The 27,232-nt window shown below is 33.2% G+C and overlaps 1 protein-coding gene across 2 annotated transcripts; it reads left to right on the plus strand.

Moving 5' to 3' along the window:
* Positions 1 to 1,884: 1,884 nt before the first annotated feature.
* On the plus strand, positions 1,885 to 26,555 carry LOC149776414 (uncharacterized). Of its 2 annotated transcripts, XR_016416041.1 has the most exons (8): positions 1,885 to 1,969; positions 6,100 to 6,187; positions 12,350 to 12,461; positions 14,474 to 14,630; positions 19,327 to 19,396; positions 23,075 to 23,241; positions 24,023 to 24,903; positions 25,041 to 26,555. XR_016416041.1 is itself a non-coding variant. In XM_089940824.1 (7 exons), the coding sequence occupies exons 1-7, from the start codon at positions 1,912 to 1,914 to the stop codon at positions 24,196 to 24,198; spliced, it is 828 nt and encodes a 275-aa protein (XP_089796950.1). In that variant the 5' UTR covers positions 1,885 to 1,911; the 3' UTR covers positions 24,199 to 26,555. The 2 variants fall into 2 exon arrangements, 1 of the variants encoding a protein (XP_089796950.1); XM_089940824.1 differs by having other exon boundaries at positions 24,023 to 26,555.
* The last annotated feature ends 677 nt before the right edge of the window (positions 26,556 to 27,232 follow it).

The raw sequence follows: 27,232 nt of genomic DNA on the forward strand, positions 1-27,232 counted from the left end.
ACTGCTACTATTGATCACTACTAATTACCATAATCAATATTATAGTAAATACAGCTTTGCATAAAACATAACCTAAATATAGTCATCAGTCCTTTATCCCAAAATGCCTGATAAAATGAAAATATGGAAGAAAATATATAGTAAATAGTATCATTTATATTGCACACTAATTGAAAATCTACAAACTTATTAAATTATCTTACTGCTGCAGGCATTGCTATATATATATTTCCCTACTGCAACCACACTTTCTTTTATTTTTGTCAAAAGATGTTAGTATTTTAGAAGTGAATATTCAATTCATACATAGTTTAATGCAGTCTGATTCAAAATTGAGATTTAGTTATAATGAATAGATCTGACAGCCACTGATAAATTGTTTTTGCTCAGCCAACTCGTCGAATTCCAAATCCACTTATTTTTAGTAACCTATATGAGAATTCCATGTCCTAGAGAGCATATTATTAGAAATGGTAATATCCTAATTAAGTTTTTTGCTCTCATAAATGTGAAAGTTGAAAATATTGCCTCATATGTGCCAATTATATCTCCATTATGACAGAGATGTTTGTTTTTTTTTGTGTGGAGATTTTTGAATAAAATTGTTGTCTTAATTATTTCTAAATCAGGAATTTACTAACTTTTTATTGTTTTGACACCATACCTGATCCTTTTTTGATAACATTGTGAGAGTCTCATTTGTTTACTAACAATGGGTATAAATGCATATAACTCTATGTACAGCTCTAGTGAAAAGGAAATGACATTCATGGAATTATAACTGAAAATGCCTCAAGAATTTAAATGCATCGTTTGTTGTCCATTTCATAACTATTACATCTTTGAAAAGCACATGTGTCATTATATGGCATGCAGCTTTATTATTTCTTCTTTTTGTAAAGGTAACACTATTTAACATTTATGAACAATGACCACACACACACACACACACACACACACACACACACACACACACACACACACACCAATGAGGAATTATATATTTTATTAGTTTTCAACAATACTTGTAGTAGTGTGTTACAATACTGATAACTGTATAATTTGTGAGGATTTGAGTATGTTATAGGTATTTTCATTGTTGCATATATCCATTGCTCAGGATCCACTGGCACTACTGGAAAAATACTTGCCCAGCGGTCACCCATAATGTCCTCAAGCACAGGACCCAATTTTCTACATGTAAGAAAATATTTTATTTCACACATCTAAATATTTTTCACAAATGTGTAAAAGAATTTTACATGTATTTGAAATATTTTATTATTTTCATGTAAGTAATGACATTTATATGTTATAAAGAATTGTAAAAGCTAATAAATTAAAAATTGCACATATGTACAATAACAAAATTCTTTGTTCACATAGGTAAAATAATTAATTCTTCCACATATATAAATAGTTTATTCTGTCTTTTTTAAAATGGCATAGTATGCAAAAAGAATAAAAACTCAAAACAATTGCGTAAGAGAAGAAAGGATAAAAAAAGCTAAATCATCTTGTCACATGACCATGAGGGAAAAATCAATGTACATAATCATCTTTAATGTTAGTGCCAGTTAATAAGTAAAAATAATTATTTCTGTGTTGTTAAAGTTCGTTGTAAATGTTCATATGGTGTATAATTTTATTTTTGTCAATAAATTACAAAATAATTGCAATATGAATATGTGCCGCGTTTTTCTGTGTTATCTTATCCTATTCTAACAGTATATTGTGCTACATTAGAATGATATGCCAATCCTGCGAATATCGACATTATTTTATTATTTTTATCTTTTTTACTTATTTTTTTTATTTTTTTTTTTACGTAGGTGAATAATTGCTTCGGCTTCTACTACTTGCATAACATATTTAGATGAACCAGTGCCGTCTGAGTGAATTAGACGTTTGATGTATCACAGAGGAAATGAAATGATTGAATCCGAAAATTTGTCCACGAGTTATGAAGGTATAAAAGAAGGTCTTGAAATCTCTCACATAAACTTTATATAATTATTACGATATTTTCTTTCAGTTATGTAGTTGTATTTAGCTTTCTCTTCGATGAGGATGGCCGTTCATGACGGAAAATGTTATGTATTTTCGAGGACTCAGTAAGGGTTTACCAGTAACCAGGGCAACCAGTGATTTAATGATGGAAATATGGCTTTAATTGTTTTTAACAAGCTCTTATTATAAACATTTTCTGATTATGAAAAATAAGAGTTAGTGAAATTGAGTTTGTTTGAGGGGAGTGTTTTTTGTTTTTTTTTGTATACAATGCTGTCGGGCATTTCTGCGCACCTAAGGTTTCCCGTCTCCAATATTGAAGCAAAACGCATACCAAATTCGACGGATTGACGAAAATAAAATAAAGCAATGCTTACCATTTGAAAAGAGGAAATTGTCACAAGAATATTCTGTTCAAAATAATATTATTTTTGGACACAAGGGATACCACCCCCGTGTTTTCCTGAGTCGTGATATGTCGGCCTATTCTACGCACATCTTTGAAAAGATGTAATGTTTATCCATCGGGCTATAGAAATGAAATATATTACTTTGGACTGTTTCTGTCAGCAGTTCAGTTGGGTAATTAGGTCAGGTTTGTAGTTAGTTTTCAACATAAAAATGCCAGTAAATGGTAAGAGATATTAAGCAAACAAACCGATCTTGTAAAAAAAGTGAGCAAAGTTTTATAAAAAATATATGCTATTATGTGTCAGAAAAACAATAATGAATAGGATGCAATGTGTCTACAACGTCTTGTTGATGGGGGAAATATTACTACAGAATTTAGAAACAGGCTATACACTGGGGAATTTCTTGAGAATTTATGATCTACTGGTAAGTTGACATGTTGGGTAGCAGATGATTTTGTATGTGTGGGACAACTTCTTGCAAAATCGGAAACTGGGATTAAAATGCAGTATTGTTTTAAACTACACATTTCCATCATTGATATAATGTATTTATTTGTATGATTCTAAAAGATGCATAGTAAATCGGATTTTCTGGGTTATAGGTTCAAGAAGGTCATGGAGTGGGTCTACACTTCGTCATTTAGAGATCACATTTTCGTGTGCATTTCGGGTCTAAATGTGGGATATTTTTGTACAGTTTATGAATATCACTTTTCTTAATTAAAGTGTGATCATTCTTTCTTGATACAAAATGGATTTTTGAACCAAAATAACACATGATCCAATGTTTACAGAAATGGTGTATCGTTGCGCAGAATTACCTGATGTGCAGAATTGGCTGACATGGTGGTATATCAGAATATCATTGTTTCTACTAACACCTGATAATGATAAGATTTTAGACAAATTGTTCCGTCCCACACCTGATAATGATAAGATTTTAGACAAATTATTCTGTCCCCATGAATCAGTATTGACCAGCATAAACAAATGTATCTAAAACAGGATATGAAATATCATTTCTTTGTTAACACGAGTATGTGTTGATCCCATTCCCACTCATGATGTTAACACGAGTATGTGTTGATCCCATTCCCACTCATGAAAGCCCTTCATTCAGGTCGTTAGAGACATATTGTCTTACAACCTGACAGCTAAATTAGCAGTGCTCCTTGAGCACAAATGCCTGGGGGATGTGGCACTAATTACTTCCCCCAGGAACATTTAGCATCCCGCTGTGCGGGAAATAAACCTGTCACACGTGCCCTTTTGGGCGCACGCAACGTAAATCCAAGTAATCAGTCAATCACTAGGATATGAAAATCAGAAGAAACTTGAACATGATAATAATGTAAACTGAGACAAACAGAACAAAGAAGAAGAAAGTCTAGAAATAGGGCATTCAATATCACCATCTGAACAACACAGGCATTTGAAATTTAGTCCCTAAATAAGTGTAACAGCATACCAAGATGATTGCCATCAGTTTCACAGGCCTGCAGTGCAACTGCAGTTTCATCACTATAAAATAGATTATGATATTGATAGATTTATATAAGATAGTCCAATTAAATATTATATTTTTTAAAGTCTGATGTGAAGTTTTGACTTTTGCACAAAATTGAAGTTTCCTACAATTCACTGTTCTGTCTCTTATTTGCTTGATAAACAAGAGTGAAATATAACATCACAAAATATTGCCTATTGTCTTTTAGCATGGACTTTACCTCATTCTTCTCTTCACGAATTGTCATAAGTTTGTTTCAAGTGTAAATGGTTTTTATTGTTAAAAAAATTTAAAACACTTTTGTCACATGTCGCAAATCTAAATAACTATCACAATGTGATCACAAAATTGTTATTGATAGAAATATATTTCTGTATGCAGTTGTATTCTTGCTACAATCTGCCTTTAATCTAAAGATGACTGTCATGTTCAAATAAATTAAGATTGATATTTTCCAGATACAAAAAGTAAATTAAATGCACAAGAGTTTTAACAAATTGTTTGCAGCTTATTAAGAGATTTACCATTTTTACAATATCCTCCTTCGTTATAGGAGAAATTCCAGTATGTGATTATGAAGCGCCTAGTAAGTATAGATTATAGAAGTGTTCTCAGTAACTTTGTTACTTTGAGGAAGAGTAAAAAATGGATTTAATTTAACCAGTGTTGTGTGGGAAAAGTGTTTTTAAGTCTTGAGGCACCATTCTTTCACAAAGTGATTTCTTGTTTACATACATAAACAATGTATTAATGCCATATTGCAGTAAATCACAGTCCAATCTTCAAGTGAAAAGAATTGCCTTTTCCTTAAGTGAGAACAGTGAAACTATATCTATTTTAATGATTTAATGTTCGTACATAATATTTCCAACAATATCAAGACTAGTGCCATCCTTTGTATATTCAATTGTAATTCTTGATTTCAGGATGAAGTTATGTTATAAATTGCCATGATGGGCAGTGTCTCCATTTCGCTAATTTAATATTTTGTTCAGTATTTTATCTTGAAATGAGTTAACTGTTTCATGAAAACTATATAAATTATTTGGGAAAATTGAATGTTTATTAGTTGAGTAAATTAAATTTTTAATTGATATTTTTGCCTTTCATGTGATTTCATTACTTTTTGACAAGTGAAGACTCTCATGTCATTTTGACTTGTGTTTATATTGGTGGTTGGGATGTGCACAGTTTGTTGTGGGAATGATCAGTGTTGAGATTCATTTTATGTAAAACGTCCAGGGGAAATACAGTTGATTTCATTCAGACATTTTTTATTGCTTTTCTTTCTTCTTTTTTTCAATCTTTTGGCAGTATCAGGAAAGATAAATATACACTACATATGCTATCTCATATTGATGGAAAAGTATGTTTTCATGTTCTTGCTGTGATTAATGGTCCTCAGAAGAATTAAGTGTTCTTATTAAGTCATACGTGTCCATAATTACTTCCCTTAAACTTACTGTCTTTTTTAACTTTCTATTAGGAATTACAGACAGAAATAAACAGTACAATAAGCCAAATGATCTTAGATGTCTTAAAAATCACATAATGTATTACAGCACTATCCACCTACCACAATATAACAAGGAAGAGCTATTATAGTTGTATAATTTAAGATACAGTCAAGGTCTGTGTTGCTTTTGTTCTCAAGTATCTATATTATGTGATACTGACAAATTAATTTTCCACCATTAATAAGATGACAAGCACCCTTTCATATGGAATTAAAAATCTGATTGCAGATAAAATGGTCAATTGCAAGAAAATCCTAAACTCTGCTTTATTTTGTAACATGCCTTAGTTTTCATTCGACTTGTATAAAATTGTTAACATCATCCAAACATGTGTCTCTCATAAAGACGTACAGTTTTTAAAAGAAACAGTTTTAATGTGGTTTAAAAGGAAATGTGATGAAAATGATTAGGTGTTTGTGTCTTAGCTCTGGAGATTTGTCCGATTTAAAATTGTATATTGCAAAATTAACTGCCATTGTTGAAAACAGGAGTTTTTTGGAACCCAGTATACTTAGGAAAAGAATTAATTTTTTAAAAATATTATCTCTTCTTAAGTGCAGTAGATGTACATCACTGAACCAGTTTAAACTGTGAACATTTTGTGTAATTAATTTTTTGTAACTTTCATTGTTGTTTCTTTATTTTTCATCAGAGGAGAAAAAAGATGTGCGGTTGTCTCTTCACTTGATTGCAAAGAGACACCTTCCTCCAGAAGCAGAAAAATGGGACCAGGAGAAAATGTAAATGAAAACAGCAGAGTATTATGTATACAGTAAAGTACTGTTTTAATAAACTTGTTCAAATTTATTTTAATTTTCCAGAAAATTCAAAGAACCTCTTTAAGATAGATTCATACATGAGATGTCTTTTTGTCGCCTTATGGGGAATCCCATACCCTCAGAAATCTGTGAAAATCTACACAGAACATCCTACTTATGGAAATATTCCACATGCATTTATCTTGATAGGTAGCATTAGGAACCTTAATGAGACTTTCAGAGTTAAATTCCATTATAAAAAAACACTGGTAGGATCATCTTTCCCATAATATTCACTTTAGGTAAACTGCAGCCATTGTCTAAATATTATTATGCTTACTTTGTATCTCATCTTCTTTTAATGACCCACTTCCTTAAAGATCGAGAGGTATTCTATTCCTTTCTTGACTGCTTAAGAAGGTTGCACTTTACATGTGTTTTTGTACCAGTTTAGAGCAGTGTACTAAGCCAAGCATCCATAATATGGATAGTACTAAATTTAGGCAGGAGTTTGGGGGGGGGAGTCTAGTAAACCCCTACCCCCTTTTAAGTCAAAGATCTGTTTTTAAAACCTTACAAAATTCCTAATATTTTCCGATTCACTCAAGGTCGAAACTGAATGTATTTTTAGGTTCCTGTTCAAATATCTGCCCCTGATGGGTACTTACAGTGTGGAATCATCCCAAAAATGAGAAAATGACACTTTTGGTTATTGTAAATATTAACAATACAGCCAGTTGACTATTTTTTAGTGGGATAAATCCTTTTCATCATGTTTGGAGTAACCTTCCCATTTTATGTGATATAAAGAGCAAATACAGTTGATGGGAAGTCCCCTAAGTATAAGGTGGCCTTGCATATACCATGGAGCACTTTTATTATTAAAGATAAGGGTATTATAAGGAGGGAATACTGTGTATGGGAAATCCCCTAAGTATAAGGTGGCCTTTGCTTATACCATAGATCACTTTTATTATTAAAGATAAGAGTATTATAAGGAGGGAATACTGTGTATGGGAAGTCCCCTAAGTATAAGGTGGCATTGCATATACCATGGATCACTTTTATTATTAAAGATAAGAGTATTATAAGGAGGGAATACTGTGTATGGGAAGTCCCCTAAGTATACGGTGGCCTTGCATATACCATGGATCACTTTTATTATTAAATTTAACAGTATTATAAAGAGGGAATACTGTGTATGGGAAGTCCCCTAAGTATAAGGTGGCCTTGCATATACCATGGATCACTTTTATTATTAAAGATAAGAGTATTATAAGGAGGGAATACTGTGTATGGGAAGTCCCCTAAGTATAAGGTGGCATTGCATATACCATGGATCACTTTTATTATTAAAGATAAGAGTATTATAAGGAGGGAATACTGTGTATGGGAAGTCCCCTAAGTATAAGGTGGCCTTGCATATGCCATGGAGCACTTTTGTTATTAAAGATAACAGTATTATAAGGAGGGAATACTGTGTATGGGAAGTCCCCTAAGTATAAGGTGGCCTTTGCTTATACCATAGATCACTTTTATTATTAAAGATAAGAGTATTATAAGGAGGGAATACTGTGTATGGGAAGTCCCCTAAGTATAAGGTGGCATTGCATATACCATGGATCACTTTTATTATTAAAGATAAGAGTATTATAAGGAGGGAATACTGTGTATGGGAAGTCTCCTAAGTATAAGGTGGCCTTTGCTTATACCATAGATCACTTTTATTATTAAAGATAAGAGTATTATAAGGAGGGAATACTGTGTATGGGAAGTCCCCTAAGTATAAGGTGGAACTGCATATACCATGGATCACTTTTATTATTAAAGATAAGAGTATTATAAGGAGGGAATACTGTGTATGGGAAGTCCCCTAAGTATACGGTGACCTTGCATATACCATGGATCACTTTTATTATTAAAGTTAACAGTATTATAAAGAGGGAATACTGTGTATGGGAAGTCCCCTAAGTATAAGGCAGCCTTGGATATACCATGGATCACTTTTATTATTAAAGATAAGAGTATTATAAGGAGGGAATACTGTGTATGGGGAGTCCCCTAAGTATAAGGTGGCCTTGCATATACCATGGATCACTTTTATTATTAAAGTTAACAGTATTATAAAGAGGGAATATTGTCTATGGGAGCTTTCTCAAGTATAAAGTGGCTTTGCTTATAACATTTATGGCTACAGTTAACTGCATTATAAAGATGGAATACTATGTATATCTTTTTACAAGTGTGTTATGATTAAAGCTGTACCAATTAATCTGCCATACTCATAATCGGACTGATTATTAGAACAATTGGTATAATCGGTATTGGCAAAAATAATCGGTGCTGATGTAAACAAATTTCCAAAATATAAATTCAATCATAACATTCATCTTGACGTGGCTTGAATTTTAAATCAGAATTAAATAGTGGAAATTAAGGAATAAACATTTGATTTTGGGGGTAATTGAAAGACAATATATTCTTAAAAGTAAATACTTTTTAATATAATTGCTGTAAACTACCGCTGATTGTCTGCACACAACAAATTATCAATAACATTCGTGCACTGATCCCAATCACAGCAGCCAATGAGGCCTCGTGTGGCTGTTGAACTTCCATCATACACATTAGCAGATAGCTAGGCAGATTAGATAGCAAGAAAATTTTCCAACTGCTATGAAATTATGACTCACTATAGTTAATATGTTATTTGGCCAGTCCTGCAATGCTGCTAATCAACGAATAGCAGTCGCATGCTGAAGCAGCTGAACGCTGACATACAAATACTATACAGCAATGATATTGGCATGCCAGTGCCAGCGATGTTACATCCATCCAGTCACGTGAACAACTGAGTAGTAACTTAATTGATTTAAAACATTGTTTCAAGAGCACAAATCAATTGGATTATTAATATTGACTGGCAATTGTACTCTAAATAACTACCAAGTCTGTGCATAATGTCGAACTCGAAACACTCAAGTTTAGTCTGGAATTACTTAAAAGTAAATGCAGTCGACAAGTCCAAAGCAAATTGCACACTTTACAAAGCATACATTTCCAGAGGTGGAAAGGATTCTAAAAACTATACAACATTGAATCTTGTCCAGCACTTGCACTGCAAGTAAATCATCTAACATGGCCTGTTTCTGGTAGATAAAAAAGTAGGATGCTGTGCAGGTAACCTCAGCAGTTGCAGCAACTCCTCGTACTCTGACTGTTGATGCCATGCTGGGCCAGTAGCAGCTATTTGCATTTGATGACCCAAGAGCTATTAGTTGGCACAAAGCTATTGCAGAGTTCATGGCAGTAGATGTGCAACCATTTTCCGTTGTTGAAGACATTAGATTTTGACACCTGATGGCCAAGGCAGAACCATGCTGTAAAATTCCAAGTTGGAAGTACTTTTCCACATCTTTGACATCTGACATGAATAAGGCAATACAAAGCAAGGTGTGTGATCTAGTTTTTGCCCAATCTGACCTTAGTTTGACCTCTGATGCATGGTCAGACTTGTCCATCGGAGTAGCTTTGTTGAGTCTTATGGCACATTGGCTGATGGAAGACTTTCAGCATAAACATGTGATTTTACAGCAATGCCTGTTGATTGAATCACACACAGGAGAATATCTGGCGAGCAAACTGGACAAATATGAGGAATACAACATTCCCAAAACTCATATCCATGTTCATCTGCATGACAGAGGTGCAAACATGGTAAAAGCAATGCATCTGGCTGAGTTCGACAGCATCAGCTGTTTTGCACACACACTGCAGCTCGTCAGTGATGGCATTTTGTCGCAATGAGCTGCTAAAGATGTTTTGGCAATCTTGCGATCCATAGTCAGCAAGTTCTGGCACTCCATCCTAGCAGAACAGCAGCTCGAAGAGCTGCATGAAAAATTTGGTGTTGCCCACAAGGAACTCATCCAGGATGTCCAGACATGCTGGAATTCTACATACAATATGTTGGTTTCATTATATGAACAAAAACAAGTCTTGTGGGCTTAGGCTACTTATTATGACCTTCCTAGCCTAAAAGCCCAACAGGGGGTCTTGATTAACAATATTGTGGACATGTTAGGCCCATTCGCCGACATTATCAAGGAAGTAAGTGATACCAAACATCAGTATCCGTCATTCTTCCTATGCTGAAAATGCTCTGAATGTTCCTGGCTCAAGGGCATGAAGCAAGTCAAGGTATTCAGACAATGCGCCATGATATGTTGACGTCACTGAACACACACTTTTCTGACATTGCCAGCAACAAGAAGCTTGTCTTGGCCACCATCTTGGATCCACAATTCAAACATCACCTATTCAGTGAAGAATTACTTTTGACCAGATCCAAAGAATGGCTTAGAAGAGAATGCATCATAGTTGATAAGCTGACAAGCAGGAGGAACCTTCAACCAAAGAAAGTAAAACTGAAACTGAAACAAATGCCACTGTACCATCAATGTCGCATCTCTGGGATTTCTTTTCTGTGAACTGTGACAAATCTGTCCATACGGTCAATTAAACAACCCACGTAAATGATGCCGTTGACTCGATGCTTGAATTGTATTTGGCCAGCCCTCTGCTGCCATGAGAAGAAGACATACATGGCTGGTGGAACACTCACAGGTTTTCGTTCCCTACTTGGTCAAATTAGCCAGATGCTATTTGTTTACATCAGCTTCAAGTGTTCCGAGTGAGCAGCTATTTAGTGGCACTGGCCAGATTTTTTCGGATTGTCATATATCATTACATGGCAAGAAGGGAGACATGTTAATGTTGCTCAAATACAGCCTACCTCAACTAGGCTTTCATTATTAGCTACAGCCAGCATTCAGTATGTCTAACTTTAGTCTTAAAGCATGCATATTATTAATTTTAATTATTATTATTGGGCTATTGTTATTAACATTTTATTAGTCATTTATTGAAATCTAGTAATGGCGACCTGCATCACTGAACGCAACTTAAAAGACTAGCTTAATACATTTTAATTCATTTATATCTTGAATTTGCAAACCATAAGTTTTATCAGTTAGTTTTAAAGTTTTTCAAGTTTTATGTTTGTGTGATCGTTGTTTTCTATAAATGGAAATGTACTTCTTATCCAATTTTTGTTTGTTTTTGTATAGAAGTTCAGATTCACTTGCCGCATAAACTACCTTGTTATAGCTCACACGGCAGAATACCTGCTTGCATTACACTAATAGGTTTATGTTTCTGAACCAGTAATTGTTATAAAACAAATAATTCTTAAATAATCGGTCTCATAATCAGTATCGTCAATTTTAATAATTGACTATATGCGGTATCGGTATAATTGGCAAAAGGTGACATTGGTACAGGTTTAGTTATGATTATTGTATTTGAAGATCATGCCACAGATAATTTTCACTTTTGGAGGCATACTTAAATGCTATGGCAGTTATGGTTGAATGTCTGTAGTTTAATTTTAAGTTAAAATCAAATGTACAAAACATTTCATATAGAAGTTTTGTCAGAAGCCCTATTGTGACATATGGTGCTCTTTTAGGTGGATGAATTTATTGATTACAGATCACAATAAAATGTTTGTAGCACTTGAATTAATTTACAGTTACTTGCTTAGACATATTATCATGTACTGTGTACACATGCTTCCCTTGCATTGTGTATCTTATTATGTATTGTATATGCATGTTACCATATATGAATTAGAATTTTGGAATATAATCCAGCCAAAACCCTATCAATAAAGGCAACATTAGGTAATACTGGCTTAAATCCTTAATTGCAAATAATATTTATTTAAATCTGCCTCAGCACAGATCTTCAAATCAAGGTACCTTCTCCTGAAGGACTACACTAGGGCTTCAATTTTATTGTCACTCTAAATATAACCTCTTTATGAAAGTAAAAGGGTCTTGTAAGTACACCTGTCCAGTAAGGACAGCATCATGTGTGTGTTCTTTTGAACATACTTTATTGAGAACTTTCACTAAATGAGCCTGAAGCCAAAATGGCAAAGATTTTGAATACTCAGTGGCTTGATTAGACAAGTTCTATTTTAATTGTAAATAAAAATTGTATAATTGCAATAGTAATTGCTAAACATGTTTGTTCATAGGGATAAATAATAAACCATAAATCTGTGTCTTCCTTTCACAGACTAGAAGCTCTAAATGAGATAACACGACTGAGATTAGACAGAGAAAGCATCAGTGAGATAGATGGTCTAGAGCTTCTGGGGGACAATGTTAACTATGTTTATCTACAACAGGTAACTTACCATTAGAGCTGTGTTTCATGAACAATTTTTTACCATGGTATACCATGGTATTTCTGTGCATACTTTGGTACACCACAGTATGCTGCAGTTAGATTAGGGACCAAAAATTTAATGTTCTGGGGCAGGAGGCTGACAGATTTTTTACAATTTCTGTCTGTCTGTCTCTTCCAGAAAAAGAGCTTTGATTTTTAGCAAAATAGCACCATATATTACATCCATTAGAAAAATTATTTATGTTTTGGAGATGAAAGAATAGAAAATATCTCAGCTCAGAAGAAAACTGCAGCACCTTCCAAAATTAAATGGTCAGTGCCTTGTATTAGATTAATTTGCTATGTGTAAGTGAATTGGTATATATGTTGTCATCTGTAAACTGTAATTTAAGTGGGATGACTATGCTTCCACTATGACTGACATCCTGTGAATGTCACTGTGCTGTCATTATAGAGATTGTTGATAAAAGTAGGAAGTGTGGACACTGAAGCCTATAGTATATTAGCTACACTACTGGTATCTATCCAGCTACTATTTATATAGTCACTGTCTATATAATTACTGTTTATACTTACTATCTATACAGTTACTATCTATACAGTTACTATCTTTACAATTACTATCAATACAGTTACTATCTAAACCATTACTGTTTATACTTACTATCTATACACTTACTATTTATACAGTTACTATCTATACAATTAATATTTATACAGTTACTATCTATACAATTACTATTTATACAGTAATTATTTATTCAGTTACTATCTATACAATTACTATTGATACAGTTACTATCTATACAATTACTATTTATACAGTTATTACTTATTCAGTTACTATCTATACAGTTAAATCTATACAATTACTATTTATACAGTTACTATCTATACAATTACTATTTATACAGTTAATATCTATACAATTGCTATTTATACAGTTACTATCTATACAATTACTATTTATATAGCTACTATCTCTACAGTTACTATTTATACAGCAACTATCTATACAATTACTATTTGTACAGCTAGTATCTATACAATTACTATTTATACAGCTACTATATATACAATTACTATTTATACAGTTAATATCTATACAATTACTATTTATACAGTTACTATATATATAATTACCATTTATACAGCTACTATCTCTACAATTACTATTTATACAGTAATTATTTATACAGTTAATATCTATACAATTACTATTTATACAGTTAATATCTATACAATTACTATTTTTACAGTTAATATATATACAGTTGCTATTTATACAGTTACTGTCTATACATTTACCATTTATACAGCTACTATCTATACAGTTACTATTTATACAGTTACTATCTATACAATTACTATTTATACAGCTGCTATCTATACAGTTATTATTTATACAGTTACTATCTATACAGTTATTATTTATACAGCTACTGTCTATACAATTACAGTTACAGTTATTATTTATACAGCTACTATCTATACAATTACTATTTATACAGTTACTATCTATACAGTTACTATTTATATTTCTGTACAATTACTTTGTACAAAATTACTCTATATACGGTTTCTATTTATACAATTACTGTTTTTACAGTTACTGTTCATACTATACTGTCTATTCAGTTTCTGTTTATCTATTTAGTTACTGTTAGTACAGTTGATATATATATATATATATATATATATATATATATATATATATATATATATACAGTCACTATATTTACAAATTACTCTATATGTACATGTGCTGTCTATAGAGTTACTATCTATACAGTTTCTATCTATACAGTTACTATCAATATGATTGTTATAGAAATCTAGCATTTTTTATTAAGAAAATAGTCAAGTACTTTGAGATTATTTCCATCTGTGTGTGTATTGCATGTTAGCATGTGAAGTTGAATAGAATTTAATAATGCAGATAGTTGTGTGAATAATTTCCACAAAATGCAAGTAAAGATGATAACAGTAAATTTATTTTACTTTTAACAGAATCATATTGAAGTCATCAAAAACCTTGAGTGCTTGAGAAACCTGCAGTTTTTGACATTGTCAGGCAACAGAATTAAAGTCATAGAGAATCTTACCCACCTCAGCAAGCTGCTGTTCCTGGACCTGTCAGAAAATCTGATTGAGAAAGTGGATGTAGGTGGGTACATGCTATAACAGGCTTTATGTTTTTAATGCAAATTTCTGCACATTTTTAAATTGAAAATGGCTATAAATACATAAGGAATGTTCCTGCATTCTGTGTCCATCATGTTCTGTCCATTATATGTTTGTCAAGATTTAACACATTTTTTATGTCTTCTCCAAAAACACTGAGCCAGTTTTATTCACACTTTTTAGACTTGTTCCTTACAATGAGTTCTATAAATTTGTGGATTTGGTAGTTTCTACAGCAACCATTTGGTTTCCTGACTGAAACGACTGTGACAAATTTTATCCAGCTGTTTAGAAATGTTTCTTTGAACATGTTTAAACTTGTTGAGGTTTTTGTGGTTTTCTTGGCCTCCATCACAACAAAATGAAAATGTGTAGTTTACATCTTCAGAACCACTGGGCAAATTTTCACCAAATGTTTTTGGCACAAGTTCTTTAGAACATGATTTGTCAAAGTTGTGTTTCTCCATCAAATACATTACCTGATCACATTACATTAGTATAATTTTCTCTGCTACCTCAGAAATCCAGTCAACCCAGAAAGGATAAAAGAAAAACTCTACTGCTTATGTTGACAAAGGGAAGCAACTCTTATCGGTTAACCCCATTTCTCCCCCACTACATAACCTTCAGTATACCTGAATGTAACCTGAATCACTGTCTCTTTCATGCTACAATGACGTCCTCCATAGAATCCAGTTAGCCATATGTTTAAATTTATTCATCCATCTTTTTTTAAGGTACTGTAGGTAAAAATGTTCTACATGGTGCATACAACATTTTTGTAAAAATCTATTGAATTTAATATTGTGACATTATCATACCACTAGCTTTCATCACAATTCAATTCAAGGAGCAGCATACATTTTCAGTGGTAGAATTTCCTGTTTTTAGGCCAACCAGTCCATGATCTTTGACACACTCCAACATCATGTCGAATTTCGATTCAACCATAAAATGCTTACTCATGTTATTTCCAGGATGGAATCTCTCCAGGGTGTTGACATAACTTAACTCATTCATGTTCAAGCCGGTGTCATTTACATCCATTAGTCAGCTGTCATATAAGACTTGCTTTCTGATAATACTTGGCTCAGCATGCAGAGTCAGTAAACCACATGCCTTCTCCATGCTCCTAAACTACTTGGTATACCATCCCAATGGATCAGTTGTAATGACACAATCTGGTTTATTGCAAAATACAGGTTGCCATCATTTGGCAATCAACAAATAAAAATTTGTTCTCTCTCCTTGATTAATACATCAAGAGAGGAGAAGTTCCAAGTTCTATGCAATCTCAGATATTTTCTGAATCATATGGAAAGCATCCACAATAGCCAGACCAAGATTTTTCTGCCTCTCAAGTTACAAAAAAAAAAGACATAACACCACAAGTGCTAGCTGATTGCTTAAAAGGAGTTATAAAATTTGTGTATACTGACATCTCTTTCTCAACAACAGGTATGCTTCATGAAAATCTTGGCTCACAAAATACAAGCAATTTCCACTAGCTGGAACTCAATACAAGCAATTTTCTCTAGCCTGGAACTCAAACGTATCATCTCAATCCAAGTTAGTTTGATGGCATACCCAGAACACTTTCTCCAGTTTCTGTATGTGAGACATATCCTCAGAGAGGAGAGAATGAACCTCATTGGGCTAGTGGTAGTTGCACAGTGACCACTCCACATTCATGACAGCACAACCTAAGAACCAGGTAATTTTGACCACTTTCACTGGATTTGCATGGAAAACTTTGAGGGGAAGGCCATAATCAAGAACAGAATCTCATGGGGATCTCCCTTGCACATGTATAAACAAAAGATCCTACTGGGTGGCACAGATGTAGGATGTGCAGCTATTCCTCCTCCTTTTACTTATAATGTATTTGACGGGGAAGGCAAATCTTTTTGTAAATTATGTTTGTCTGATAATACTTACCTGTCATCACATTACACAAGTAATCCCTGTTGCCCTTCCCCAAAATGCAAACATCCTTTAAGAATTTGCTAAAGAAAACACAGGTTTCATCTGGGTATAATGATAGCCACCTAGTGGGTAGAATGGAGAGTTAACATGTAAGAGTTGCTTCCCTTGATCAATATAACCTCTGGACAGAAGGACATTTTTCATCTTTCTGGGAGGGCTGGATTTGGAGGTAGCAGCAATCAATAAAGCTAGCATTAGGGTAGCATTAAAATAACAATCTTACTGTATGAACTGCCAACAAACGAGACTAGGTGGGAAAAGATGACAGTCAAGACAAGAAATTGAAATGAGCAATCTATGCCCATTTTGTTTCACTCATGAAAGAGCTTGCCAATTGAGATGAGTAAACAGAGATTTTATAACATTAATAACTGGTTGACCTACACTGAATATCACATAGCTGACATGTTTGCTCAGATTTGTATTATTTTTATTTACATTAATGTTTAGATAAAGTAAATTAGGTGTGTGACACTTTTGATTTAGAAACAGAATTGAAATTAACTTTGATACAGAGAGCAATATTTGAAAAAGAACAATGTACACTGCCAATAGAAGACTGTCAATTGTTGCCATTGTGCAATTATCAGTCACAATTTTACAGTCATATTTTGTTGAAATGTAAATAAGTATTTCTTAAGTTTTATATTTTATGTAGTTATTATGTGATTATAACAATCACTATGCATGATAAATACATTAATATTGGTTGTGGTAAGAACTTCAGGAGAAAAAAGTTCAATAAGTACAAAAAAAAAAGAATAAAATTATAGTGCATAAACATGTCTTACAAATACCATTTTTAAGTAAATGCTGAAAATCTTTTGAATCCATCGTTTGAAAGCTATGTTACTATACTACTATACTTTAAGATGCCTTGTCCTTCTGTAAGTCACATTGTTTGCCCTATCCAATTTGTAAAATGTCTTATAAAAAGAATATACTCAATATATTTGCCATTTATCTGTACAATATATTGTGAATAATTTTCTTGTTAAAAAACAGAGGTTTAGTAGCATTCCAAATTCACATCAAATTCATTTGTATTCAAACCTGACAGTTGGAATTTTAAATTCCATTCTAATTGACTGAATTAATAATGTATTCTGTATTTAGATGACCGCTCCGGTGGCCTAGTGGTTAGAGCGTCCACCTCGGATGCGGGAGGTCATAAGTTCGATCCCTGACCGAGTCATACCAAAGACTTACAAAAATGTGATCGAGTCATACCAAAGACCTACAAAAATGGTACTAACAGCTGCCTCGCTTGGCACTCAGCATTAAGAGGTTTGTGTTAGGACTGGTTGGCCTGGTGTCAGGATAATATGACTGGGTGGGACATCATGATACATGTCTGTGGCATGATGCCTCAGTGCTAGACATCACTTTAAACTGCCACATTGCAGACATCAAAGCGATATGACTGAAAAATTGTTAAAGCTATATTAAAAATCCAAAATCACATCACATCACATCTATTTAGATAAATGACGTTAACTCTATAGAAATATATTTTTATTGAAAGCTGTTTCTTTCTTAATGCTAAAGGAAGAAAATAAAAGAGAAAGCATCAGACCACAATACTCAGACATTAATGTTCACCCTTGCTGAATACCACCCAACTGATTTAAATGTCAGAATAAAATTTGGATTGTAATAATAACTCTCAATGACAATGCTCATACCCCATCTTGACACAATGTTCTGCTTTATCAGTGGTTTTTACTGCACTTTGGCTGTTTATTTAGACTATAAAAAACAGCTTTATCAATTTTTTCTTACAGCACATTGACTGTTTATTTAGACTATAAAAACAGTGGTGCACAATGTAGTGAGCCACACTCGAGCAAATAACAGGACAAATTTTAATAAAGTAAGACATTTTTGCCAGATTTTTGGAATGTTGAATCTACAGATTATGCTGAAATAATTGACTCTTGTACATACTGAGATGATAATGCAAGTCCATTCTGACAAATTGAATGTCAACATTTACAAACTGATGTCTTCTTGTGGGTATTATCTTGTTTGGAAAGAACAGCACTGATATAAAATATGTCAGAATCATACATATACAGATGCACAAACATTTTAAATTACTGTATCTACACTGCAATCTTAATTTTTGGGGGGACTTTTACACAAAAAAGATAGAAGTAGAAGTGTGGACTGTTGGTAATTATTTTCTTTGTCCTTAATTTATTAGATTTTTTATAAAGTTTATTATTCTGCATCCCAAAACATATCGTAAAAATGGCACATATTATAACTTCCATGGATCTGAAATCAGTCACATATAACTTGCCAGAATTTAAAATATACTTATTTGGATTAAATCACTAAATTATGTCTCCCAAAAAAATTTCCCGCTGCACAGTAACAAAAATGTATTTCTTTGACTCATGAGAAGTTTATTACAAACTATGCCATAATGTACTTTCAATATATGCTATATATTGTTTATGAAGATTTCCTTTTCAGAATAAAAGACATGCATAATGACTGATCAGCTGAACTTTAACATATTTTCACATCTCTTCATGTATACTCAAAATTCATCACAGATTCATATGTCTTTATTACATATCTACATGTATGTACAAAATTCATGACAGATTCATGTTCCGTTACTATTACATATCTACATGTATGTACAAAATTAACTTACAGATTCATGTTCTGGTACATTTCAGATGAGATTCCACAGTCAGTGATAATTTTGAACCTGAAGGAGAATCCCTGTACAAAATTGCCAGATTACAGGTATATCAAGAATCTGTAACATTACCTTAAGAATGAAGACATACTGTTTAGTATCTAGACATATTGTTTGGTATCTAGAATGAGTCTAGTCCCATGTGTCTTTATGTGACTTGTTTTGTTAATGTTCCAACCTAGGAAATTAAACTAGATCAAGTTCATAAGGCTTTAGATAATTTGTTAGACATATGGCTAAAAATGTTTCCATCATGATTCATGATATTGAGGTGAACTATTTCTCAAAATTATTAGTGCTTCACTTTAAAATAAAAGTATGTGTTACCACCAATTAAAAACGTATAAATTAAGCCTTCTTTTAAATTATTCTTATTAAAATTTAAATAATATCATTTTAACCTTGCAGCTAAGGAAGAACAATCCCTCTTTGAACTACTCAGTAACACAAATATCGTTATTAAAAAAGCAGATAAAGGTTCCTCTGTAGTAATGATGAAAACTAATGATTATAAAGACGAATCATCAAGACAGTTAAATACAATTTTTTTTGTTAAAGTAAGCAGTGAACTCATTGACCTTACCAAAATACACTATAATATCGCTGAAAGTCAGCTACATCAAATTCATGATAAAGGAACATGTGATGATAATGTTTTTATAACCTTATTAATGACAAAGTCCATACACCAAGATTTTACCTCCTTCCAAAGATAAATAAAAGTCATATGCCATGGGGGACTTTTATTTGTGGGAATAATTCACCTGTTGAAATAAAAATCAAATAGTTTAGTAAACAATTATATCAACCATTTGTTAAATCTTTAACATGCCACGATTTTTGTCAATAAAATTAAAGCTATTAACAGATTACTGAATGTGATTTTCTGGGTCACAATAGACATTGCTTCTATTTATACAAATTTACCCAATCATGAAAGGTTAATTTTAGAAGCCAGAACCTTAAGCACCTTGCAGATTCCTAATATCAGCTCAGCTAATCAAAGCATTATAACTCGTTTTAAGACATTTTTGTAATATCTACCAATCTTTGCTCAGAGCATTGGCTTATAATTGAAGAACTATTTAATAAGAGCTAGTTTTTCAAGTGAGTACCCCAGTTTCATAGGTAAATCATTTGAAGATAAAGTACTGGATTGTAATGCCATAAACTGCACCTTTTGCAGGAAACTGGGTAAATCTAAAACATTTAAGAGTACCAGTATGCTTCCAAGTGTAGGCAATTGTACTACATGTTGTTTATTTACTCATCTGTCACACTTGCCACCAACGAAGCCTCAGGTAGACAAAAGGGAATTTCAAGCAAGGTCAAAATAACACCTCAGGGATGTGTGCAAAAATAACCACATCACAACAATAATATTATTCTAAACTATACATTTATCTGTATGGAACTGGGTTTTGCAGAAAAGAAAGATAGGTTTCTTTTGTCTTGTCTGTGAATTGTGAGACAGGTACAAATATCTCTTGTTATAATGACCTTCATTATAACACAGTTCTGGATATAACACCGTATCACCATGAACCCCATGACCAATATTTTATCACTGTATTTGAATTGGTTAATGAAATGCATGACAAACTGGGTTTGAAAGAGAACATTATTTTCTATTTTGAAACATTATTTTATGACACAACTAAGCACACAAATACCATGAAATACATAATTATTTAACTAACATAAACTAGTTCATATTCGTTTGACTGGCATTAGTTTAACCTCTCCTTACTAACACCCATACATGCATTAATTTTAATTTTTTGGTAATATTATACTTTTATGTATTTATTTCCCTTTTTGAAACATTAGACAGAATGAAATACTCAAAAAGCATGGTACTTGGGGTTCATGACTGCTGACCACGGCATGTACCAAACCATGGTATAGCAAGAATGGTAGAATAATATATGAATGCATGTGTATGTTTTGGTGGAGGTGGTGGTATTAAAGTACAAAGTACCAGTTGTATATACTGATGAGAGACTATGTATTGTCACACCACGTGAAGCATGCTTTTAGCAAAGCAATTCTAAAACGTAAAATAATAGAAATAACAAATTTGCATGTATGTAAGCCTTTTACAATCCAATAATAACTGTTCATGCACATGATGTATATTCCTTACCTTAAGTATTTAATGATTTTGTGTTGCTTGATACCTGATTATTTTTTTTTTTTGGTGGCAAAATAAGATGTTCTAATTTTTAAAGGCTCAACTTCTTGGCTTTCTAGTCGGACAAGTCCTACTTCCAATCCAAAATTATGGCTTTGTAGCCACATCAGTCCTTCCTCCATATGGCTTTTTAGTAGCATCATTTCTTTCTTCAATCCAGAATATGGCTTTGTTGCCACATCAGTCCCTTCTCCACTCCAAATATCATTTTCTAGCCACAGCAGTCCCTCCTCCATTCCAAATATGGCTTTTTAGCCACATCAAACTTACTTGACTCCAAATATGGCTTTGTAGCTAATCAAGTCCTTTCTGCAATCCAAATATGGCTTTGTAGTCACATCAGTCTTTCCTTCACTCTTAATATAACTTTGTGGCCAAATCAGTCCTTCCTTCACTCCAAATATGGCTTAGTAACCACATCAGTCCATTTATCAATCCAGATATGGCTTTGTAGCCACATCAGTCCATTATCCATTCTAAATATGGCTTTCTAGCCCTATCAGTCCTTTCTCCAATCCGAATATAGGTTTGGAAATGGCAGAGGTGGTTCAGTGAGATTCTCCTCATCACTATCAGTGGTAGAACCTACTTGCAGCTGATTGGGATTTTTATGTTTTCTTTTTTTGTCACTTCTGAAAAATGGGGCAATTTCAGTAGCAGTATTACATTCAAACAGTGGGGCAGTCCTCGTAATTTGATCCAGTTCTGAACATCTTAAAGTGATTTCAAATTTTCAGGCACAGCTATAATTCTTAACATCTTGACTTTGCATTTTGCCAGATTTAGTATTTGGTCATTTTGGGTCACTTAAGAACTTTTGCCAGTCCAAGTGGTAATTTCTGAAATTACTATATATCTCTGATGATAGATCAATGTTTAAGCCCATCCCAGACCTTCAGATAACTTTTAGTGATATTTTAATGATTGTAGGCTATATCTGATATTAAATAAGAGTCCTACAATTTTTCTGAATATTGTTGAGAAGTTTCTCTTGAGTTAATAACAGGAGAAATATGGTAGGTTGTCTTTTAAACTGTGGAAGTTTGAGAACCAGATCTAAAGATCACACTTTTCTGAGTTTGAATTTGAGCTTGAATTTTCATTCTGAGCCAATCAAACAAGACATTACAAATATAAATTTATTTGTGATTGGTTGAAAAAAATATTTATCAGTCTCAGATGAGCATGTACTTTCCTTTCACATGCTGACACTGGATTAAACTCAGGGCTGCTGGAAAACAAAATCAGCACTTTACCTCTGCATTGTCTTGGCTTTGAGATCATAAAACTTTGAGCCAAAATGAGTCTGAGATTGTGTTTCATTTATCAGCCAGTCAGAAACAAGCTTACAAAAGTAATGTCATATGTGATTGGATAAATTTCAAGCTCAGACTCAAAATCAGGAGTTCATGGTTTCTGTACAAGGTCCGCAACAGATAGGAATGGACTCTTAATATGTTTAAGTGGCGTAGTATCTATTCTTTGTATTTAAAATCTATCAACATTTATAGCAATATGGTAATTGTTTTAGAGGTCGAATCATTCAAGACTTACCAAGATTGAAACAGCTTGATGAAGTGGAAATCACAAAGTCTGAGAAGAAAGAGGCAGGACATGAGGTCTCCAGTGATTCTGAGGATGATGAAGATGAGACAGGAGAGAAGAAAGAGGAGGAGGAAGACAATGCTGAAATAAAAGGTAGTCTTAGGTGACCCTTTTAAAATGCTATTCCTGACTATCAGGATGAGGTAATACCCTGTTTAAAAGAGCTTTGACATCAGTGCATTTCACAATAGACCCAGATTTATGGTATGAAAGAAAAGCAAAACTGAAAGGTATTGTTTTTTCCCAGTGATCCATATTTTCTTCATAATTTTAAAAGTTATGGCTGAAATTGTAAAGAAGTAAAAGTACAAATCTAAACATTTACAGTTATATATTCATAGTTCAAATCAATATTGAACACATTTGTTAAGGTATTAGGGTACCTTGTAAATAAATGACCAGTTTATGCCAGTTTAACAAAATTTTAAAATACAGACAACACTACAGTCTCAAAGTTGGCAATAGAAAATTATTGGATACAGATAATATTTAACACATGGATAACTTTACCAACATTAAATGGAATTTAAGGAGGAGATGCAGTGACTCAGAGGTTAGTATGCCAGATTTGAGACCAAAAGGGTGCATGTTTGAATCCTACCATTGGATCAGCCCAGGATGGCTACTATAGTACATGCATGGGCAAGGCAATTTGCACCAATTTTGTAGCCTCTAAATGGCCTACTTATGTTGATGTACCATGAAAAATGTAATATAAATTGAGCAAGCCATTTCTATGACCTTCTATCCAATGATCTAATATTAGTATTGGCTTGTAGACCTACAAATTATTTTGACACAGAATTCTGTCTTAGTTTTATTGTATTATTACCATGTCATATACATTTGTGCATAAAGTTCTAATCTTCTACAGGTAATTTCCAAGACATTATGGCCAAGATGCTTCTGCGTTCACAGAAGAGACTGGAGGACACATTAAAGGAGCACAAGAGACATTTAGCTGAGCTGGATGATATTCGCCTTAGCACAGATCTTCCACCAAGTTCAAGGTCAAGGTCATCTAGGGATACACCAAGCTCCATAAAATAGAAAAAAAGATCTGCCTGTAGCTTCATCAAGACCAAATATATTTTGTAAAGGAATCAAAAAAGAGTATATATTTAATGAAGATAAATATTAGTCAAGTGACAGTGAAATAATGGTAACTTTTTCAAAATCAAAAACATTATTTCTTTTTTCCTTCTCAATCTGAATTTTTTCAATATGTGTGTGTTTGTGTGTGTGTGTGTGTGTGTGTGTGTGTGTGTGTGTGTTTGTGTGTGTGAATATGTGTAGCAAAGATATTTTGGGGGTATTCAGTTATCACTTTTCGTTTTTGCACAGTGTGTGTGTGTCAGAGATATTTTGGGGCATGCAATTGTCAATTTTCATTTATTTAGCAGAGATATATTTGAGGTATGCAGTTGTCAGTTTTCATAACAACTGAGCTAGATTAAGTTAAGGATAACATTCTTTATTTGTCTTGTTTCATTCATAAATTGAAATTTGCCTTATTTTAGTATGCATGGCTTCATATTAGCAAATCAGGAGTAGGTGCATGAACAGGCCTAGTGGTTTCTGGGATAGAGAAATTCCTGTGTCAGTTTATCTATATAATTTTGGTTTGCAACAAAATATCATAAAGCTTGATTGTCAGATTTATAATAATTTGATGTGGAACATTCCAGGTATGTATCAAACACAATGCAGGGAATTTGATCTGGAACATTCCAGGTATATATCAAGAAAATTCAGGTAATTTGATCTGGAACTTTCCAGGCACATATCAAGCACAATATCAAGTAATTTGATCTGGAGCATTCCAGGTATGTATCAAGCATAATGCAGGGAATTTGATCCAGAGCACTCAGGTGCAATCAAGCACAATGCAGGTAATTTGATCTGGAACATTCTAGGTATGTATCAAGCACAATGCAGGTAATTTGATCTAGAGCACTCCAGGTGCAATCAAGCACAATGCAGGTAATTTGATCTGGAACATTCCAGGTACGATCAAGCACAATACAGGTTGTTGCTGTTGTTGTGGGGTTTAATGCCATTTTTCAGCACACGATAGGCTATGTATAGCGGCCAGTATTAATGGTGGAAGAAGAACCCAGGAAAACCCCGGGAAGAACCACTGACCCACGAGAAGCTACTGGCAAGCTTTCTTGCATACCCACAATGACCGAATCCTAGACTCGAACCCACGCGGACAGAGGTGAGATGGCAGTGATCTGTAATGGAGAGCGCTTTAGACCACTTTGGCACTCGGGCCCCCACAATACAAGTAATTTATTTTATATCTGGAGCATTCCAGGTATGTAACAGATACAATGCAGGTAATTTTCTACAGCAGAAAAGAAGTAAAGTTGATTGTTTTCATGTCCTGGTTCAAATGCATTTAATGACAAAAAAGAGGTTATTGTAATAGTGCAATTTATACTTGTTACTCAATCTACTTTGGAAACAGCCTCATTTTGTACAGTGTGATTGAGGTAAATTTACCTGAGAATAAAATGTTTTAATTAAAATGCTGAATTAATTGGACAGTTTTAATAAGAGTTGTATGTGTTGAATTAATGAATCTTATCATACCCATCCTTGGGAAGTTCAGCCCCTTTCAAATAGAACTAAACCTGGTGAAAAAAACATGAAATATTTGACTGATTTAGGCAAAAGTAAGGGCTATTTACAGTTAATAGGTTCATGTATTTTATAGAAGGATAATGAAGAAAAACATTAATTAAACTTAGTGATAACTGAAACCTTTTCTCCATTTTATAAACTGTAACAATATTTATTTTAAAACTTGTCTATAAGGGACTCTTAAGGGGCCATTAAATTCTGTTCTTTGCACATGTTTCATACATAGAGCTTAAATACGTAAGGGAAGTTGAGTCCAACTGCAAACTGTATGAACCTAGACCTGCCTTTGCATATCATCTATATTTACTTTTAAGTTGAGTCAAACCGCAAACTGCACAGACCCAGAACTGCCATAGCATAATAGTGCTGACAGATCTGGGTCTCTGCAATGTGTTAGAAGAAGTTGGTGGAACAAACAACATAGACCCTGATCAACAGACCAGGGCCTATGCTGTTTGCAGTTTGACCAGACTTATAAGGAGTACATAGGGTAATGCAGCAGCAGATTTGGGTCTAAGTAGTGTGTTAGGAATAATCAGTAGAAAAAAACGCATAGACTCGTTTCTGCTGGCACATTATGTAATGGCAGATCATAGACTGTTATGTTTGCAGTTGGACTCTACCTATAACCAAGTATAAGCACTATTATACTTAGACTCTACCTATAACCAAGTATAAGCACTATTATACTTAGACTCTACCTATAACCAAGTATAAGCACTATTATACTTAAGCCTTGGACTCTACCTATAACCAAGTATAAGCACTATTATACTTAGACTTACCTATAACCAAGTATAAGCACTATTATATTTAGACTTACCTATAACCAAGTATAAGCACTATTATACTTAGACTCTACCTATAACCAAGTATAAGCACTATTATACTTAGACTTACCTATAACCAAGTATAAGCACTATTATACTTAGACTCTACCTATAACCAAGTATAAGCACTATTATACTTAGACTTACCTATAACCAAGTATAAGCACTATTATACTTAGACTCTACCTATAACCAAGTATAAGCACTATTATACTTAGACTTACCTATAACCAAGTATAAGCACTATTATACTTAGACTCTACCTATAACCAAGTATAAGCACTATTATACTTAGACTTACCTATAACCAAGTATAAGCACTATTATATTTAGACTTACCTATAACCAAGTATAAGCACTATTATACTTAGACTCTACCTATAACCAAGTATAAGCACTATTATACTTAGACTTACCTATAACCAAGTATAAGCACTATTATACTTAGACTCTACCTATAACCAAGTATAAGCACTATTATACTTAGACTTACCTATAACCAAGTATAAGCACTATTATACTTAGACTCTACCTATAACCAAGTATAAGCACTATTATACTTAGACTTACCTATAACCAAGTATAAGCACTATTATATTTAGACT

The sequence above is a fragment of the Sinohyriopsis cumingii genome, chromosome 18 (assembly GCF_028554795.1).
Source record: "Sinohyriopsis cumingii isolate HCF-2022 chromosome 18, ASM2855479v2, whole genome shotgun sequence".
Taxonomy (NCBI): Eukaryota; Metazoa; Mollusca; class Bivalvia; order Unionida; family Unionidae; genus Sinohyriopsis; species Sinohyriopsis cumingii.

Excerpts from the sequence above, each read along its gene's own strand:
- LOC149776414 (XM_089940824.1), top strand. The coding sequence starts at position 1,912 with ATGTATCACAGAGGAAATGAAATGATTGAATCCGAAAATTTGTCCACG. Across the intron at positions 1,970-6,099 it reads TTTGTCCACGAGTTATGAAG|AGGAGAAAAAAGATGTGCGG; the intron begins GTATAAAAGAAG and ends ATTTTTCATCAG. Across the intron at positions 6,188-12,349 it reads AAATGGGACCAGGAGAAAAT|ACTAGAAGCTCTAAATGAGA; the intron begins GTAAATGAAAAC and ends TTCCTTTCACAG.